The following is an 18,977-nucleotide window of genomic DNA, read 5'->3' as shown; positions in this document are numbered from 1 at the left end:
AAATATTTATCCATGAATCACTAAATTTTGTAAAAGTTTCTATATCTCCAAGTTTCCAAATCTTTAAATTTAAAAACTCCTGTATCTCTAACGTTCAAATTTCTAAAAGCACAAATTTCCACGATTATAAATTTCCAAATTTTTAAATTCTTAAATTTGCAAATTTGCTAATGTTAAAATTGCCTTTTCCCAAATTCTCAAATTCCCTAATTTTCCAGGTTTTCAAACTCTTCAAATTTCTAGATTTCTAAATTTATCAAATTCCTGAATTCACAAATTCTTATGTAATACTGTATTAGTCAACTTATGTTATTTCGCGTCGGTTATTCCCTAACTAAACAATTCATAATGAATACGTATTATATAAGACCACGACGATACACAGTAACGACACATACATTTATACTAATGTGCATGCAGCGTTCTCTCATTATTCCACTCTCACATTCATTCATACGTTAAACATATGTTTCTCTATAAGTTCTTTAGTACTAATAGTTCTATTCAAATCTTTCTAATAGTGGTAATGCAATATCTGAATTTTAATTTTATAATTAAATAAACCTTTATTGGAAATATTAACTTTCAGTCGCGCTAAGGTAGCAAGTCTCATAACAATAATACAACCTAATTTCATGTAATCTTTTGAATAATTGTGACTTAAAATATTTTTAGTAAATTAGTTTACTAATACAAGTTAAACTCTATCAACAAAATTTTGCGGCATATTTACAAAGACTCTTAACAAACACGTAATAGTATGTATATGCTTTATTATTTTAACTTCATCGTACCTTTCTTGTTTGATTGTGGATTTATTTTTTAAATTATAAATTTTGAGTGTCACTTGCTAATGACTTGACACTATTTACAAAAATATTTTTGAGAAACAGAGTTGTTATAAGTAGCTTCGATCAGATTGTATTATAATTTGGAAAACACATGCACAAATTTTTTTCACAAGAAATTCAGACAAGTTTGCGATGTCAAAGCTCTACAACGTTGTAGCTATAATTTTTTTTTTAATGGTAAACCATGAGATTGCCAGTTATATGCGCAACTAACGAAGTTTTAAGAACTTTAATTTTTGAAGCATTAGCCCTTTGGCGTACTTTGACAAGACTGACTCATGACGCACTCAGAGTTGAAACATGACAAATATTATTCAAATTTTTAATACGTTGCAATTTAAAGTTATGTCCAATTATAATTTACATAGTCAAGGATCACTGAACACAAAATTGACATTTAACACTCATTATTTATGTTAAAATTGAAGCATTGGATAATTAGTTCTGACGCACCTGACAAATAAATTATTAGAACATTTCATTTAAATTCAAATAGTCTGACTGAAACAGTGTACATATTAATAATTCGTGTAATATGTACTATTAATAATATTAATAGTTCGTTTGTGGCGATACATACATCTGTTATGAAATTACAGTGTTTATGAAATGATTTTATCATGCTGTATTTAGTTAATTAAATGGATAGTATTTCTATTGATACATTCCATGCCACCTGGAATTTCAATTGTGTTACAAACATGCTTAAATCTAAACTAACTTCATATTTAAATGGAGGAATATTCATCATACTTCCCGTATTTTTTTCTATTTTTTCTATTTTTTTCATTGTTAAATTAGGAAGCTTTCATCAAATTATTCAAACGCACTCTAAATATCAAACATACACCATTCATGATATGCCACGAAATAATGATTAAGGTGAAGTGGGGTAAGTGCAGACTAGTTTTTGAAAGTTGGGATTTCAACGTAAATATTTCTAATCTGCTATGTAAATACTTAACGCTGTCGGTATCGAACGCTTTGCACAATTACTACTATTTAATTAATATTAACTAGAACCTTAATTTTCCTTGTACATTTTGATTTTGATAGGAAATTGTTTAAAATGTCAACTACTTTGCACTTTCTCCGAAAATGAAGTAAGAGCGTAACTTGAAGTTAAACACTTTGAAACTTTATTTCATGCGCAATGGGGCAAGAGCAGAATTATTAACAACTCTGCTATAAAATGCTTTTTACTGCATTATGCAAGTACTCTATACTGCAAACAAGTACTCTTAGATGAAATATAAAGGGGGATATAGTGAAACAAAACAGGGAAACAAACATATTAAATGGAGAAATTTCGCTCATATTGTAATAAAAATAGCCGCCTGTATACGCGCTTGCCCCGTTTACGAACTTACCCCACTTCACCTTATGTGCCACGAAATGTATTAAATTTTGTAAAGAACTACTGATACCTGATAAATCAGTAATTTAATACGATCATAAACATTTCAACGAAAGTATTTTATTTCAGCATACATAACATTTTACGTTAATTGCGGTAGGAGGGAAGGATATAGATAGTTTCATTTACTAATGTCATCATATTGTTAATGATAAGATATTCATATTGTCCTAAGTAGTTTAATTTCTTACATTAAATCTAATTTCTTTCAAAGCAGTATAATTGGATCGCAAAAAGTATACCATTTTTCCGCGAGATTAATAAATGTATAACGAAATTTACCTTAATCCATTAATATCCAAAGTATTTGTTGCATTTTCTGATAAAAAATTTTTATTTTCTGCGCTATTTACTTACAGTAAATACTTGTGCTATTAATATTTGCAGACTTCACTTCATTAGCTTATTTAAACTTACAGAGGTATGAAAAGGTATTCGGAATTTATCTTCGTAATACAAGTAAAGACTTTTAAAGATGGATTATCGAGTATTAAATATATTTTAACGTGCTTGATAATCTAGTTTTTCAAATTAAAGAAGATAATTAACCATCAATAAATGACAAAAATTTTTGTATGATACAACAAATAAAGAAATAAGTAATACTTTCATTAGTGATTATTATGTATTAAAGATATTCTAATGTGCTTAGTACTCTGATTTATCAAATCTGGAAAAATAATTCTCGATAAATTATAATTATCTACCAGTAGAGCGTTGAAAAATATTCAGAAAATGTTTTCCCTTATCATTCGAAATGACGCCATATTGGCGAGTAATTCGGTCTTAATTTAATACAACTTTTCAACATTATAAATTGTACAGTTTGAAATTGTAAAAAATTAATATAAAAAGTATTTGTAAATTTCATAAAAACAGTATAATAATTGGAATAAAGAATACAAGCATTGAAATTAAATCATTGGAGATTTTTGACCGAATGAAAAACATATTATTACGTTGTACAGACGCATTGAAAAGATCTACGGTTCACAATATATGTAAATATAAACTATAATTTTCTCATGATCGAAATAAGTAGTTTTATTTACTATTTTGTTTATATATTTACACAAAAATATAATATTGATAATAAAATGTTTATAGTACTTGCTAATGATAGAATTCGTAGTCAACCCATCATAAATTGAAATATAATTTATTTCTTTATTTATTGTAAAATAAACGTTTCGAAAACACTTTTACATTACTGTATGTTTGTTAATAGTAAATGTTACTATCTTGAAACCAATATATTATCAACTTCTGTATGTTTGTTAATAGTAAATGTTACTATCTTAAAACCAATGTACTATCAACCTCTGGAAATTAATGGGTTAAGTGACGGTGTTTGTAGAATAAATAATTTTGCTAATTAATAATTTTACTTATTAGACTGCGCAATATATCGGCGAAATGTGCCGTTACTTGTTAAATGCGCCACCCAAACCGCAGGATAGAGCGCATAGATTAAGACTCATGTTTGGAAACGGTATGAGGCCGCAAATTTGGGACCAGTTCGTCACACGATTCAACATTAAAAGGGTCGCTGAATTTTACGGATCCAGCGAAGGAAACGCTAATATTGGTAAGATTCGTTGCTTTAATTATGCGCGAAATACTCGATTAACTGCATCGCAATTGTCCCAAGGCTTCTAATTTATCAACAACTTACGTTCGTTACAATCTTGTTTCTAAATGCGTATACGCAATATTTTTCTCCATAATTCATAACTGATAAGACAACGAAGTATCAATGAAAATTTGGTTAAAGTATTTTCAACCGATAAGTTGTATAATTTTCTAATTTGAAGAAAAACATTTTTGAACTCCCGCAAATAATAATAAAATACATTTTTAAATATTTCCCCTCATGAACTGATTATCCGTAATCTTTTGATTGTCCCGCTTAATCAAGGTTTTATTGTAATCATTAAAAAACTAATTATTTCGTTGAGCTTTTTAAACATTGCTTTATTCAAGTATTTGTATCGAGCTGTTTTCCTTGAAACCTTGAACTTTTGTGATATTGTTTTGTATTTTCATATCGTGTTTATTTAAGTTACAATGTTCAGTTGATAAATTTTATTTACAGTGAAGTGAATTATTTATTGATTTGGAGATTTTGTTCCTTGTGATGTTTGTTGAATTTTGTGAAGTGGTCCATTATATTCTTGATAAGATACTATATTATAATATTAATTACATTTTTTATTAAATTCTTTTACAGTATCAATGAAATTTTTAATCAAATTCTCTTATAATTTTATTTTTGACCAAATTTCGTTATAATATTAATTATTATCTGTACTTTTAATATTATTGTTTACTTTAACGAAATTGTTTGCATTTAAAAGAAAGGTTTACATTTAAGCAATTGTAACAGCAATAATTTTAGTAGAAATTTTACTACATAAAAAAGATTTTTTTTAATTTTTCCGAATTTTTACATTACAGCAAATCTAGATGGCAAAGCTGGAGCTATCGGTTTTGTACCACTACTTATACCAAGAAGATTCCATCCTTTAGCAATTATTCGTGTACATAGCGAAACATATGAACCAATTAGAGGTCCAAATGGATTGTGCATTAGGGCTGAAACAAGTAAGTGTATAATTAACACTTTGCGAACCGTGTGTTCTAAATTTTAACCGTAAAGTGGGGAGATATCCTCATTCAGTTGGCATAGTATTAAAATAACTAGCTTTTAATTTAGCTTCTCTAAAATACAGGGTATCCCACTTAACTAGGCCAAGCTATGATTATGAAATAATTAAAAGAAAAAGTTCATTAAACTGAATAAGTTTAAAAAATGAAAGCGAGTTTAATATCTTTGAAACGTTTTCACTTTCATAATCGACAAATACTTCCACTTAACACTATTTAACTTTACGTCATCAAATTATCTTTTATTTTCTAACGTTTTAAGGCTATAGCTTGGTCTAATTGCGTGGAACACCCAGTATAGTAAAAATATAATTACTATTTACTAAGCGGTAAATTTAAATACTAATTAGAAATTTTTGTTGCTAATTTAGATGAACCAGGGATGTTCATAGGCTTAATAAAAGAAGGTAATGCTCTGAGAGAGTTCAATGGCTACCTAGATCAAGAAGCGTCAAACAGAAAGATAATCCAAGATGTGTTTGTTAAAGGAGATAAGGCGTTCTTGACGGGTAAGTTACATTTGAAAACTGATAACAGAATTGTAAATACAAAGTCCCACGCAAATGAAACAAAATATTTACATTATCAGACGCCTCTGAAACCCAACATTTTTATACACGGTATGTCGCAAAAGAAATTAGACTTTTTTAATAAAAAAAAAAGACTATCAAGTATTTTATTAGAAAATACTCATTTTGATTAAATACTAAAACTATGTGCATTTCGAACAAATATAAAAAGATGACAATTCAATTATAACTGTTTAAATATCAGTCTTCAGATGTGAAGTTCTGTTCCTACTTTTGATAGGGAAATCAAAATTTAATTTCTTTTGCGACACATCGTAAATTTTTTCTTGCTACAGAAAACTCATGTTTTATGGTTCTTTTGTAGGTGATATTTTGGTAGAGGATGAGTATGGATACATTTATTTCAAAGACAGAGTAGGAGATACGTTTAAATGGAAAGGTGAAAATGTTGCCACTGCCGAAGTGGAGGGTGTCATTAGTAATATCGTAGGACAACGAGATGCTACTGTTTATGGAGTTCAGGTGTGTAACCGTGAAATTAAGATAGACAATCAATCAATCGAACTTTTCTAGAAACGCCTGGTACTAATAAAATATCTTTTTAACTGATAGTATTATCTAATCTTAACTAGTCATACTATTATAGAAATAGATATTTTAAATATCGATACTATTCGTTAAATAAAAGAAAACAATCCTAATAGACATGGATAAGATTTGTGTAGGATGTTACTGCTCTCACAGTATCTACACGAAAAAATAAATCCAAAATAAAGAATGAAATTTTTTCCTACAATGTTTAGTTTTCGAAAAAATTGAATTTAAGAATTTCACAAATATTTGTAAAATATTCACAATATAAAAAATAAATGCATTTGCTTGAATGTATTAACCAAGCTGTTTAACGTAGAATTTGCAAATGAAAATTAATTTATCAAAATAAGTATTTGCTAAATTGTATATTGATATTATTCAAGGTACCTGGAATGGAAGGAAGGGCAGGTATGGCAGCGATAGTCGACCCAGATAGTCTTTTAGACTTCAAAGCCTTAGCAGAAGGATTGGAAAAAGCTTTGCCAGCATATGCAAGACCAATCTTCTTAAGAATCGTGAAGGAATTAGAAATGACGGGAACATTCAAGTTAAAGAAAGTGAACCTACAAAAGGAAGGCTTCGATCCAAGTAAAATTCAAGACAAGATGTATTTCTTATCGGGCAACAAAGAATACGTCGAAATCACACCTGAACTTTATCAAGAAATTATATCTGGATCGCAGAAGTTCTAGTCGTCATGTACGATGTCTTAAGTGTCGAGGATGTAAAAGTTAGACGTGTAACTTTTTTTTTACAATATGAACATGACTTATTACATTGCGTCTTGTAGATACAATGCGTAACATTTTATAACGTCACATATGTGATAACGCAAAAAAAAATAGACGAAAATTTCTTGAACTGGTGTAAGATTATTTTTATGATATAAGTTCAGAAACGGGGAGCTTGTTGCGTAGGGGTGAAGTTGTATTTCTGTCATCAATAATCGGACGAATTCGATTTCGCCAATAGTTCTTAACCTTAGAACGAGCGAATATGGTGACATGTTCCTGTATATTTTATAAATACTCTACATATTTAAATGAACGAATCGATCGTAGTGTAAGATTGGCACTGAAGATAGAACTATAGTTTGAATAAAGTTATACTTAATACTTGCGGTGACCTTTTGTCGATGAAAAAAAAAAGAAACGATATTTTATTTCATATTTTGTCCTTTCATGTTCTACTTCTGATTATTCAAAAGAAACAAAAAAAAAAAACAAATTACCAACAGCATGTCTGCAGTATTTAATTTAAATATACAAAACTTGTCACAATAATCTGTTATTGATTTTAATGGAATTTGTATTTATATACTTTTTTTTTAATTTGCACTTATCCCGTTTATTGTAGTATAAAATTACCAATGGAATCTAAGTAACATTAATGAACACAATAATTAAATATAACGCGGTTAAGCTCAATTTATTATACTGTTAAATGTAATCTAGCTTCATAATCAAAAGATAACAGATCTATATATGTAAATCTCTTGAAAGGAAAAAAATTAGTGTTCGATCAAATAAAAGTTCACTTTTACTTTAGGAATTTAAATTAAACGAATAGTTTACTATACTAGGTAATCTAATGTACTTCATGTGTTTTGTCTTTACTAATGCACCATGTATATACTATTCTTATGCTAGATTTTAATGAAGATGTAGTTAGTTGTTTTCAACAATTTTCAACAAATCCCAGTAAACAGAAGCATGAATCATCGTTTACCCAAGTGTCTAAACAACTTGTACAGATAATTAGTAAAATTAAAATCTGTGTTTTACAAATTTTCTTTTCAATCTTTTTAGTCTACCGTTTCAAAGTAGGCATCTAATGAAATACTATCAGTGATTTCACTTGTATTTTTGTATTTAGCACTACTGCATAATTGTATTTCATGTATAGTAAAATTAAAGATGTATTTTTAAAATTATATTATCAGTCAAATTTCTAATTTAAGGTTTCTTTAAATAAAAAAAAAAATCGACTAAAAGTTTAAGCACACTGCGTACGGATCTACTCTTAAGCAGTTATAAATTAAAAAGAAAGTTAAAATGTACTTTATAAAATTACCAATTTGATATTTCTGAAATATTGTTCTCGACTTGTAATGTATGTTATTAATTAGTAAAACTAACGTAGGTTTATGTAAATAAATAATTATACTTTACACGATGTGTAACAATTTGATTTATTCCTTAGTAGTCTATAATCTTACCGAATAGTTTTGAACATTCGAAAGATCTTCTTGCTTGTCTTTGAATATTTAACGATAAATGAAAGGAATTCCATTGAGCCGAAATATTTTTAGAATTTATTAAATCGATATAATTGCAACAATTTGCAGTATTAGATACCGAAGTCTAAGTACAGTCTTAAATTCACAAAATACTTCAATAAATAAGTAGTCGATAAACAAAAATATTCGCGCTCTTGAATAATTTGCACATGAAAAATAAGTATTCTGTTTTCATGTACATTTATCTATCTAATTGAGATACAGCAATATGTCAATATTCTTCTCTTATAATTACAAATGTTTACTGTCCATATAACTTTGTTGTTAATATTAAAATAATTACATAAACATCAGAAAATAAATACCACAGACAAAAGTGACAATCATTTCGCTTCATTACTAGATAAAAATAAAATAAATTACTCTTTCTAAAAAATCATTCGGCTTTGTGTACTTTAATTACCTCTTACAGAAACACTACGGCATTATTTACAATTATGAACATGGCACCAATGCAATGTTCATATCACAAATAATAATTATGGCAATTATATTTTAGCTCCGTAATTAACAAAGCTTTATTATTTATAACCGACCTGCAGCCATCATTAAAGAATATTAGACGTTTTCGATTCCTAAGTTGCTCACATCATAGAACGATGATGCAACACTTTTTAACTTATACCCATGTACTTCAATTAAGACCAGTTATGCATAAAAAAAGGCAAGGTAAAAAATGCATGGTACAATATTTTTCATGTATAAAAGTATTACATCAGGATTTTAATATAACAAAGTTGGAAGTTAAATACTCCTCTTGATAATTAAAGTCAAATTATTTGCAACGCTATACGATCGTATATGTAAATAAATTTAGATATAATTTTTGCGTATTAAATATTGCAAAGTTAAGTATGTTCTAGCATTTGCATACGGAAATAAACACGTATCGTGACTCACTTCCGAGTGTATATTATGCATCGAATGCTTTCATTCTCCTATTCTTTACCCTCAATGTCATTACACACAGCGAATATTAAAGATCTTGTATGTTCAACTTATAAATTTTTACCTAAATAATGTTTGACGTTATACAATATACTGCATGTCTTCGAAGCTTGCCATGACGATACTCATAGCTTTCGAGAATAAATTATATATACGTGTTATAAATGCTAAATATATTACAAAATTTATGAAACTTCTAGCTTATAAATCTTTCCTATCATTGTATCTTTTGCTAATTTTTCAAGTATGTTTTATCATGTGCGATCAATTATCGACACAACCCAATCTTTCGACTTTAACCACGAATTAGTGGCCACTTTTATGATATCTATAGAAAGAGAAATTTGTTTCAGCTATCAGCTAGGTGGTATCGCTTTGGCAGTCTGTCCGAAACCTAAATTAGGCCGTGTACCAAACCACGACATTTTCCATTCCAAAGTTTCTTGTAACAATCGTTCCTCTTCCGGTGAAAAATGTAGAAGAGTAGCAACCGCTCTAGTTAAGTGAAGAGCCTTACAGGAAAAAGAAAAGAAATAATTATTTAAATATTCTAATTTAGACATGACCAAGTAATGACTTGTAAACCCTGTTCTCTCCATGTTGAAACATATATCTGAAAGATATACCGGATGATTCATTTGCTACGCAACACAAAATAAATTTTATCACACATCCGCCCGATTGGTCGTTCTTACTGCGCTATAAAAAATATTTATAATTAATACTTTATATTCCTAGCATACAGCTTCATATCAGAAATTTAGAAGTTTTCGAACTTTTAAAATTTAAAATTTTTAATTTTCTAAGTTCTTAAATTTCTCAAAATCTAATTCCTAAAAATCCCTGAACTTCCAAACTCCAAATTTTTCAATACTGAAATTTGAAAGTGACATTTGTCAGCGAATTATACCTAACTTCAACCTATCTAAGTACAGTATACATGAAGTAATAATTTATAATGTAAATGATGACAAACTGATAATGAACGAAAAAACAATTTGTCAAGACCATCTAGTTGTTGACACTTGGTCATGCCTGTTTCAGTTGACATCGTGAAATAAGATATTAAATTTACCTCATATTCCCTACTTGTTAGGAACTTTATGAGAACATGTTTAAGGTATTTGAAGTTGACATCATCATCTCTTGTAGTGTTGTGCCTGGCAGTGACTGTCTTCGACGAACTAGGCTTGAGAATCGCAGCAGAAGGTTCAGCATCACTATCCAGTGACGAAGATGGAACTCTTAACTCTCGGTGAAGAGTCTTCTTCATGTCTGTTAGCCGTTGTTGCAATACCTTGATTGTCTGTAGCCACATTTAATGATTAGTATCTTGTAGAATTAGTATCTCGAATTTTTTCACACATATATTTTACCTTGGTCTTTTCATTCAGTTGTTCTTCTAGATCCATTAAACTACTTTTAAGAACCTTCTCGCTTTTCTCCATTTTATCTCTACTTCGTTCCACTTCTTCCAACTCCACCATCCGTTTCTTTGTTTCTTCTAATGTTACCATTGCTTGTTCAATTTCCTTGCTTTTACTTTGTAAATTATGTTCTAAAGTTTCTATTCTACTTTGTAGTTCCGCATTTTCAATTTCTTGGCGTCGATTTTCCTGTTTTACAATTTCGATGTCCTGAGAAACTTGAGCATTTCTCAATAAAGCAGAATCTTTTTCACCTTTCTCCTTCTCTAAGCACACCCTTAAGGTTGCCGAAGAAGTTCGTTCCGACTCTAAATCTTCCCTTAAGCGAGCTACTTCCAAATGCAAGGAGGAATTATTTGTTCGTTCACCTTCCAGAGATAGACGAACGTGTGCCAATTCAGAAGTGACAGTTGTAAGCTTCGACGTTGCTTCGGACAGACTCTCCTTCAGCTGGAAGATTTCCTTAGAAGATGATTCCTGACAAAAAAGAAAAAACGAAATACGTGAGTGGTATCTAATATTAAAACTATTAAGGATGACAACTACAATTCTATGTTGAAAATAATATATTGTGAGATGTGATCAGAAAACCCATATCTTTGGAATTTATGGTACAAGTAATGTTTATCACTAGTAAATTGACAAATACGAAAGCAATATATAAAATATTGTATGATATTTAGCATTGAAATTAGATGTAACATGAGTAAAATTAACATGGAGCAATTATTGTTATAATAAATATGATGCATAAAATTTTTTATCAATCTTCGTACTAGCATTGGATTAACATTAAGTTAAATGTTAATCAAGTGATACATTTTTACAAATTATTTTGTTATCTATATACAGACATCTTAGTTACAATAATGGGATTTGCCCAGTTATTATCAACTTAGTGAAAGCTTATTAATTATTATTAATCAAGTATTCTTTCAAATGATTCCTTATATTTAAAATAACCTGCTACATAAACTTATAATGGGAACATAAAATATGTTTGAAACAACATATTTCTTGTATCTTTCATAAATAGAAAGATTTAAATTGGAAATCAAACATAAATATGCTATCATGTAGTAACAGTTGAATGTAAAATTTAGTTTGTGCCATTAATTCCAAAGCTCGAACCTGCAACAAATTTTAGTTCATATTTAATCAGTTTAGAACACCTTTTACTATAACAACTTTTCAATAAGATTTTCAATTCTTCTATATAATTATTCTATCCTCTATTCTAAATAATGTATGATATGTGTCCTTTTAATCGCATCCGCCTGGATACGTGTTCCTAATATTTACAGCAACGTAAACGTAATTGAACAATATCACTGGTGTGGTAAAATATAATATGATTCGTTAACCCTGTAAAAAAGAAAAACAATCGTGTACAAATTTGTGTTTATGTAAATATATAAAAAGCCGCTTGAGAAAGGAGGATATAAAAATGGGTTTAAAAAAAACAAGCACAAAAACGAATGCAATAAACGATGTAATTTATTTGTTTCTTCTTTATTGCACAAATAAAATATACAAAGATGCGATCGTACATAAAAATATCATTATGTCGATACTACCTAAATTTTCATGTACAAAGGCACTCAAGTGGAAATATAGGATTCCAAAAATTGAGACAAAGTTATTCTGTTTATTGGTACATGATGCTGACTTAAATAAATTATAATGTACACCGTAAGTTTCTGCATGCTTATAACATTAAATAAAAATTATAAACAAAAGAATGTGCTGGTAAATATGCATAAAATAAATGTTCTGTGCGTCAAGCGTCAAGCATCTTAGAGAAAACATGCAAGTATATAGGCGATATGTAGTTTTCTTTTTACAAATTAAACACACGATATATGTATTCTACGCGTTCGTATATACTCGTCCCAGTAATTTTACACTTACAGTGTAACATTATTGCTCATAAAATCATTAAAATGTGTTTAAACAATTACAGTAAACAGTCAAATAAACTATAGTAAAAATAGAACATAAATACAATTTTTCATGATCACAGTTAATCTATGCATAAATAAAGCACATTATTTAAAATAAAAAAATTCAATTTCTTTCTTTTAATATATTGAAACACCTTGCATAAAAAAGGAAATAACGTATCATTATTATAATATGACTAAGAGAGTCAATACTGCAATGACCTTAAAAATACACTGTTTTTTCTAAATTTATTGACATGTATGTTATATGCACATCTTTTTTTGTTCACGTTTATAACACTTATATATTTTTATAAAAAGTAGTATATGTATTAGATATACAAAAAATATACTTTTATTTTTTTAGCACAATGTATAAGAATAATGTATAATGTAAAGTATATAAACGTAGTTTTTGTTATACATAGAAGTCTTCTTCTAAAAAAAATGATCTAAAATACAAACAAAAACTATTTACAATTTATTTAAATGTACACTATTTTGTAAATATGTAATAAATATATGAAATAAATATCTACACTTAACGAGAACTACATTCATATATTTTAAAATTAACTCAAAATTATAATTTTGAGATAATGCATATGACCAGTGTATTGAAAACTGAAAACGTAGCGGATTACAGTTCGGAACAATTTAGTGCGTAATCAGTTTAAAAAAAAAAAATTATATAAGTTGAATATCTAATCATATATGCGTAAAAAAGAAAAAATATATTTTTAAGGCCGTTATTGTGTTGATTCTCCTTAATGCAATAAAAAATTAAAAAAATAATTAGTGATAGCTCAAGATTATTATTCAGTACTGTGACCATTTAAAAATTTGTCATTCGTTACACAGGGAATGTTCGTTTCTTTACATTTCAAGATCTAACGGGACATCTTCTTCAAAATCTAAATCATGCACGACTACATATCGCGGTAACTCACAATTTGTCGCTTAAACTCTTCCACCTCATCATCGACGCTGGCCCGGAGCTCTTTTAGTTCCGTGGCCATCTCGTCGATGTCCTCTGCCATGCGCAAAAGCTTGGCGTCTTTCGTCGCCATGACAACATTGTTCACCTCTATTTCAGCTTCTAGCTGCTTGATCCTTTGCTTCAGTTTTTCACTTTCCTCTTCAACCCGTCTTCTTTCTAAACCTTCCTCACCAGCTTGTCTACTAAGTCTTCCAACTTGTGTTTCCAAACTAGATATTTTCCCTGACCAACTAGTCTTTATATCAGACAGATGAAGATGTGCTTCCTCTAACTTCCTTTCTAATAATGCTCTTTCTCTCATAAGATCAGCTATTCTTTCATCAACAGTTACTTGATCATTAGTCTCTAAAGCAATTCTTTGTTCTAACACAAAAACTTTATCCTTTAGATGACGTACTTCTTCTTCAGTTTGCGCTAGCTGACAGGAAAGTTGAGCCCTCTCTCGTTGAGTAGAATGACGTAATGTTTCCATTTCATCCTGAAAAGGGCAATGTTATTATTATGAATATTTTCTTTTAGCTATTATTATTCAATTCTGCTCTGTAAAGCTTTGTTGCAAATCTTACCAAAGCATTGCTAATACATAAACATGAATAAAATGTTAGAAATAATCCAAACCTTACTAAGCCAAGAATAAGCGAATAATGATGAATTAGATGACAAATAACAACAATGCTGAAAATGAACAAAACAAAACAAAAGCAAAAACAAATATCGTGTTAGACAAATTTCTTTTCTTTATCAAAGGAACAAATGAAGTTTTCCATTATTTGTTAAAAAACAAATACGATACAGAATTCAATTCTATAAAAACAAGTGTGTATAAATTCATTGTTATATTGTTTTAAATTAATTATTCAACGCTGTTACGAGAGTAACAACATTGGAGTATGAGTACTGCAGTAGAAAAATAGTTTAGGTATTTGAAATGAAATTTTGTAGTAATATGAGAAATCCTTTTATTATTAAACCACTTTGACTAGTTAATACATGCATTTCTCGTATGTTATAAAATTTTGCACCAAGGAGAGAATTACATAAACAGCAACACTGATACAAGTAAAATCTATGGAAGTTATTTATGTTGCAGAATAGCAGCAAAGCTTTGAAGACGTACCTCTAGCGTCAGCGGTAGCAGCAGCGAATTAGCGGAAAATACCGCCTACTCTGATCTCCAATGCTCTCGTTTATCAAAGTTTTCCAATCTTCATGCGTATGTTGTTTTCACAAAACTTTCAATATCACTTAAGTTTTGCTCATGTTCCATAACTAATATAAGATCACTGCTCATTTATGACTGGTTTATAAATAATAAAATACTTATCTTTTTTCCCAAATTAAATTCTAATGAAATGGAAGTAAATACTTCCTATGAAAAAACTTGGAAAAACAGGAAGATAAGTAATAGTTATGGAACATATGCTTATTTGTTTCATGTTAAAAAATGTTTGAAATGTCGAAGTAATCAAATAATAGAGTATTGACTACACTTATAGTCATTGTTTATAATAGATTTTGGTATTGTGTCAGTATCAAAAAAAAGTGCAGAAAAACATAGCAGTGACAAAACAAAAAGCTATAAATAAAAAAAGTAGAGAAAGGCCTCAAAATAAAATTTAAATTTATAAAAAAAGCGTGCTTATTGTCTAAAAAATATACGTTTATTAACTTCATAATAAATTGTGTAACATTTAACTAGTATTACAAAAACAAATAACTTTTTAAACAACACTGTCATAGAAATAAATAGATTTAATCTGTTCATGCAGCTCTATTTTTATAAAAAAAAAAAAAAGAATTAATGATCTATGTTATTAATGAATACGTAGCATAATATACGATATAAAAATGTTAGATTTAAAAAAATAGTTTAATCTTCTCTTAATTTAATCCAACATTAAAAATATATGCAAAAGGATTAATTCATTTAAAGAAGAAATGAATGTGCTTTTAGTAGAAATAATATTGTTATAAGAAAAATAGGTTCTAATACATATATAAGAAATATACTCCGAAGGTAATTATTCTATCTCTAATTAAGTTATAGATACTAAATTTCGTCATTATAAAAATTTGTCTAAGTTATAAAAATAATGATAAATCACTATTAATTATAAGAAATATTCAAACAATATTTAGTTTAAGTAATAATATAATTCCTCTTTATCTGATGCAAAATAATGTATTTAATAATGTATTTATTTAATATAATTTTGTAATAATTCTGTATTATAAAATTCCTTTAATGTTTCTTTATATATAACATATTCTTAATAGATATAATGTGTTTTTAAGCACACAAATAGTAAGTAAAAGTATAAAATACTGTAGAATACATACATGTAAATATAATAATTGAATAACTTGAACCTTACAAAAAAGTTCTTTGTGCTAGATATCACTTTGATGTTCGTATCATCACTTTAAAAGGTGTGAACAAAAAAAACACGAATAAATATTTTTTAACTAAAATTAAAATATGCTCCATGTTTATTCACTCAACTGAAGGTAATTAAGCAATTTATACTGACATAATTATATCAACATAAGTTTAAATTCATGGTGTATTTCAAATAGTGTTCAAAATCAAATGAAATTACTGTCAAATAAAGTACTCACCTGTACATTGTTCAACTCATCTTCGTATCTCCTTAGGCGAGAAACTTCACTTTTTAAATTGTCAATTTCTGCAGTAGCTGCTTTTAAATGATGCGTTTTCTCTTCCACTTCTTGTTCTTTGGCCAACAACTTCATTAAAAAAGAAATACATATATAAAAGATGTAAGTAATGTTTTAGAAGCTTTTTTTAAATATCTATGTATTATATTAAACATACTAAATGTTTTATTTTTGCCATTTCTTGAGTTTGGAAACCTTCTAGCTGCTCTGCATCTTCTTGAAAACTATATAACTTCTTTTTATATTCTGAAATATGATTATTAACAACAATTTAAAAATGAATTTCTTGCCTATAATTAATAGCACATAATTATACATAGTATAAAGTAACTAAAGTATTTTATTGAAGATCTACGATTCCTTCTACTTTAAACAATATATATTAGCTTTACAAAATGTAATGTGTACCTTCAGCATCTTTTAAAGATAACTCCAATGAATGTTTTGTGCGTTCTATATTTTGTAATTCCTCTTCTAATTTGCTTTTCTCTTTTTCTTGCTTTTCAACAACTTTTTTCCATTCTCTTTCTTTTTCAAAAAGTCTTACTTTCCACTCTTCTTCTTTTTTTTCCATTCGTTTTAGTAACTCTGCTTCTTTTTTGGCTAATCTTTTCCGCCATTCATCTTCTCTGCTTTCAAATTTTTTAATATCCTTGGCAGAAAGTTGCATTCCATCATTTAATTTAAGATCAAAACTGTTATCTTTTTTTAAAGAAATAGGTGGTGAAGGCGATGCTGCATTTTCTTCGCGAGAACCATCTAATGACAGTTGAGATCCACTAATGCTACTTGTGGATCCTGTCTATAAAAACATTATTATTACTTGTAATTTATATAACATTTATATCACTGGCAGCTTTTTATACACAGATTTAATAAAATTTTATTTTATATACACATATGTATATCTTACAGTAATAGTGTATTGAGTCATATTTTTTAAAATTTAGATAATATAAATGAAAGGTACAAAAACTTGAAAATATCCTATGGGCTTAATCTTTCAGCATTATTATATTTAAAGCTAAATAAATTAACATGGAAAATATGTAAAATATTATTCTTTAAGAAAACTGAATTTAATAATATACTCAGGCTTTGGACTTGGGATATTTAAATAATATATTTCATTTAAAACAAATTAATTTAAAATCTATTTTCTGTAAAATGTAAAAACTTAGGAAATGCATAAAGAGTAAAACGACTGAAGAAAATTATGTTAAAATGTGGGCTTAGCAAGTATGCCAACAAGACTTGTGATAATACAAAACCGGATAACGAACATGTGCAATATTAATGAACCGTCTGGAAAACATATGTAGAAATATTAATTGATATTTAATTGAAAATACTATTTAAATTTCTTCAAAACGAATAGCAATGAATAACATTGTAAAACTGTAATAAGAAATTAACGACCACCTATACATAAGTGTGTTACATGTTTATAGACGCGATATCAGTTCACATACTGATAACACTTGATAACTAGAAACAGCATGTTTACCTGAGACATATGCCTTGAATTGATACCACGCACATTGCCGGCATTTCTAACGACAGTTGACACGTCACTCCCTATTTCCTCTCTTATTTTATTCTTTAGTGTTGCAAACATGATGCTATAACCTCCAACGACGCGACCAGAAAATGACAACTACCACCTGTCAATGTCAATGTGCTGACTTTGTGGCCACTAATTGAAGCGATATTATAAAACAGCAGAATAAAAGAAGAATATACCAATAATTCATTCTTTAATGCTGAACCATGATAAGACTTGATTGAGTCATGGTGAAATCATTAGTCGATATACGGCGACAATAATTTTATACACACTCGATTCGTGCATTACAAGCAGCCGACTGCCATACTGCCTAGTCACGTAAGTAGGTACTGGTTTCTAAAGTGCTATAAGCACGATACATATGTATGTATTATTCGTTCGGTGAGAGATCATACTCATTTTTCGGTGAATTTTTACTCATTCTGCGCATGTAAGCTTCTAATTGGTTCAAGCACGCTTCGTAACCAAGGGTAACGCGCAAGCGTTCTTATGTCGCTCCTAACGCCGAATGTACGTACCCAGTGGTCTCTTATTTTGAATGAGAATAGTAAGTACTTGTTAAATACATATATGGTCGAATATACAGTCCAGAACAAATCTGACTTTGTTAACACTTTCAGATCAAAACGATTTTTGGTTACCTATCTTGTGTGCTGCAATGATTTTAAATTGAATAGAAGGACGCACATCCGCGTTTTCAGCACCTTTCGTCGCACAAGAGATAGATCTTTAATCTTTAATTTTAACGTGATAAAGAAACTATGATATAAACGGCAGAAGAAACTGTTTACTTGTTAATGTAAGAAGTTTTTTGGAAATCGAAAATTCAGTATTATAGAAGAATATAGAAATATACAAAATTTGGAAATGTAGAAATTTAGTAATTCTGGAATAGCAAAATTATAGAATAACTAAGTCAAGAATAACAAAGTATTTAAATAGTGAACAGTTGCAATGGTAAAGCAATAAAACAATATAACAGTAAAATAATAACATATATATACAAGTATAATGTCGGTCCTCAAAAATATATGTAGACTAGTACATACTGTTCG

The 18,977-nt window shown here is 28.6% G+C and overlaps 2 protein-coding genes across 5 annotated transcripts in view; one reads left to right on the top strand and one right to left on the bottom strand.

The window, feature by feature from the left end:
- The window catches only part of LOC100879898 (long-chain fatty acid transport protein 4), a 76,686-nt gene extending 68,457 nt beyond the window's left edge, over positions 1-8,229 (top strand). For all 4 annotated transcript variants that reach the window (XM_076530572.1, XM_076530577.1, XM_076530584.1 and 1 more), the window contains exons 7-11: positions 3,664-3,856; positions 4,726-4,872; positions 5,307-5,444; positions 5,830-5,987; positions 6,443-8,229. In XM_076530572.1, the coding sequence (XP_076386687.1) occupies positions 3,664-3,856; positions 4,726-4,872; positions 5,307-5,444; positions 5,830-5,987; positions 6,443-6,751 (945 nt within the window). In that variant the 3' untranslated portion in view covers positions 6,752-8,229. The remainder of the gene's footprint in view (positions 1-3,663; positions 3,857-4,725; positions 4,873-5,306; positions 5,445-5,829; positions 5,988-6,442) is intronic.
- On the bottom strand, positions 8,226-18,657 carry LOC100879346 (uncharacterized). The gene is made up of 8 exons (XM_012288381.2): positions 17,863-18,657; positions 16,764-17,157; positions 16,513-16,601; positions 16,296-16,424; positions 13,627-14,154; positions 10,683-11,210; positions 10,382-10,612; positions 8,226-9,818 (listed from the first exon to the last, which is right to left on the bottom strand). Exons 1-8 carry the CDS (start codon positions 17,971-17,973, stop codon positions 9,663-9,665), a joined length of 2,166 nt encoding a protein of 721 aa, XP_012143771.1. The 5' UTR covers positions 17,974-18,657; the 3' UTR covers positions 8,226-9,662.
- Positions 18,658-18,977: the final 320 nt, after the last annotated feature.

This window comes from Megachile rotundata, chromosome 1 (genome assembly GCF_050947335.1).
Source record: "Megachile rotundata isolate GNS110a chromosome 1, iyMegRotu1, whole genome shotgun sequence".
Classification (NCBI taxonomy): Eukaryota; Metazoa; Arthropoda; class Insecta; order Hymenoptera; family Megachilidae; genus Megachile; species Megachile rotundata.
This window is presented reverse-complemented; position numbering and strand designations above follow the sequence as displayed.

What these genes read in the sequence shown, in the direction of transcription:
- LOC100879346 (XM_012288381.2), bottom strand. Translation starts at nt 17,973, where the DNA reads ATGTTTGCAACACTAAAGAATAAAATAAGAGAGGAAATAGGGAGTGAC. An exon ending in ATCTTTAAAAGATGCTGAAG is followed by an intron (nt 16,602 to 16,763) that starts GTACACATTACA and finishes ATCATATTTCAG; the next exon opens with AATATAAAAAGAAGTTATAT. An exon ending in AACTGAATGAAAAGACCAAG is followed by an intron (nt 10,613 to 10,682) that starts GTAAAATATATG and finishes ATGTGGCTACAG; the next exon opens with ACAATCAAGGTATTGCAACA.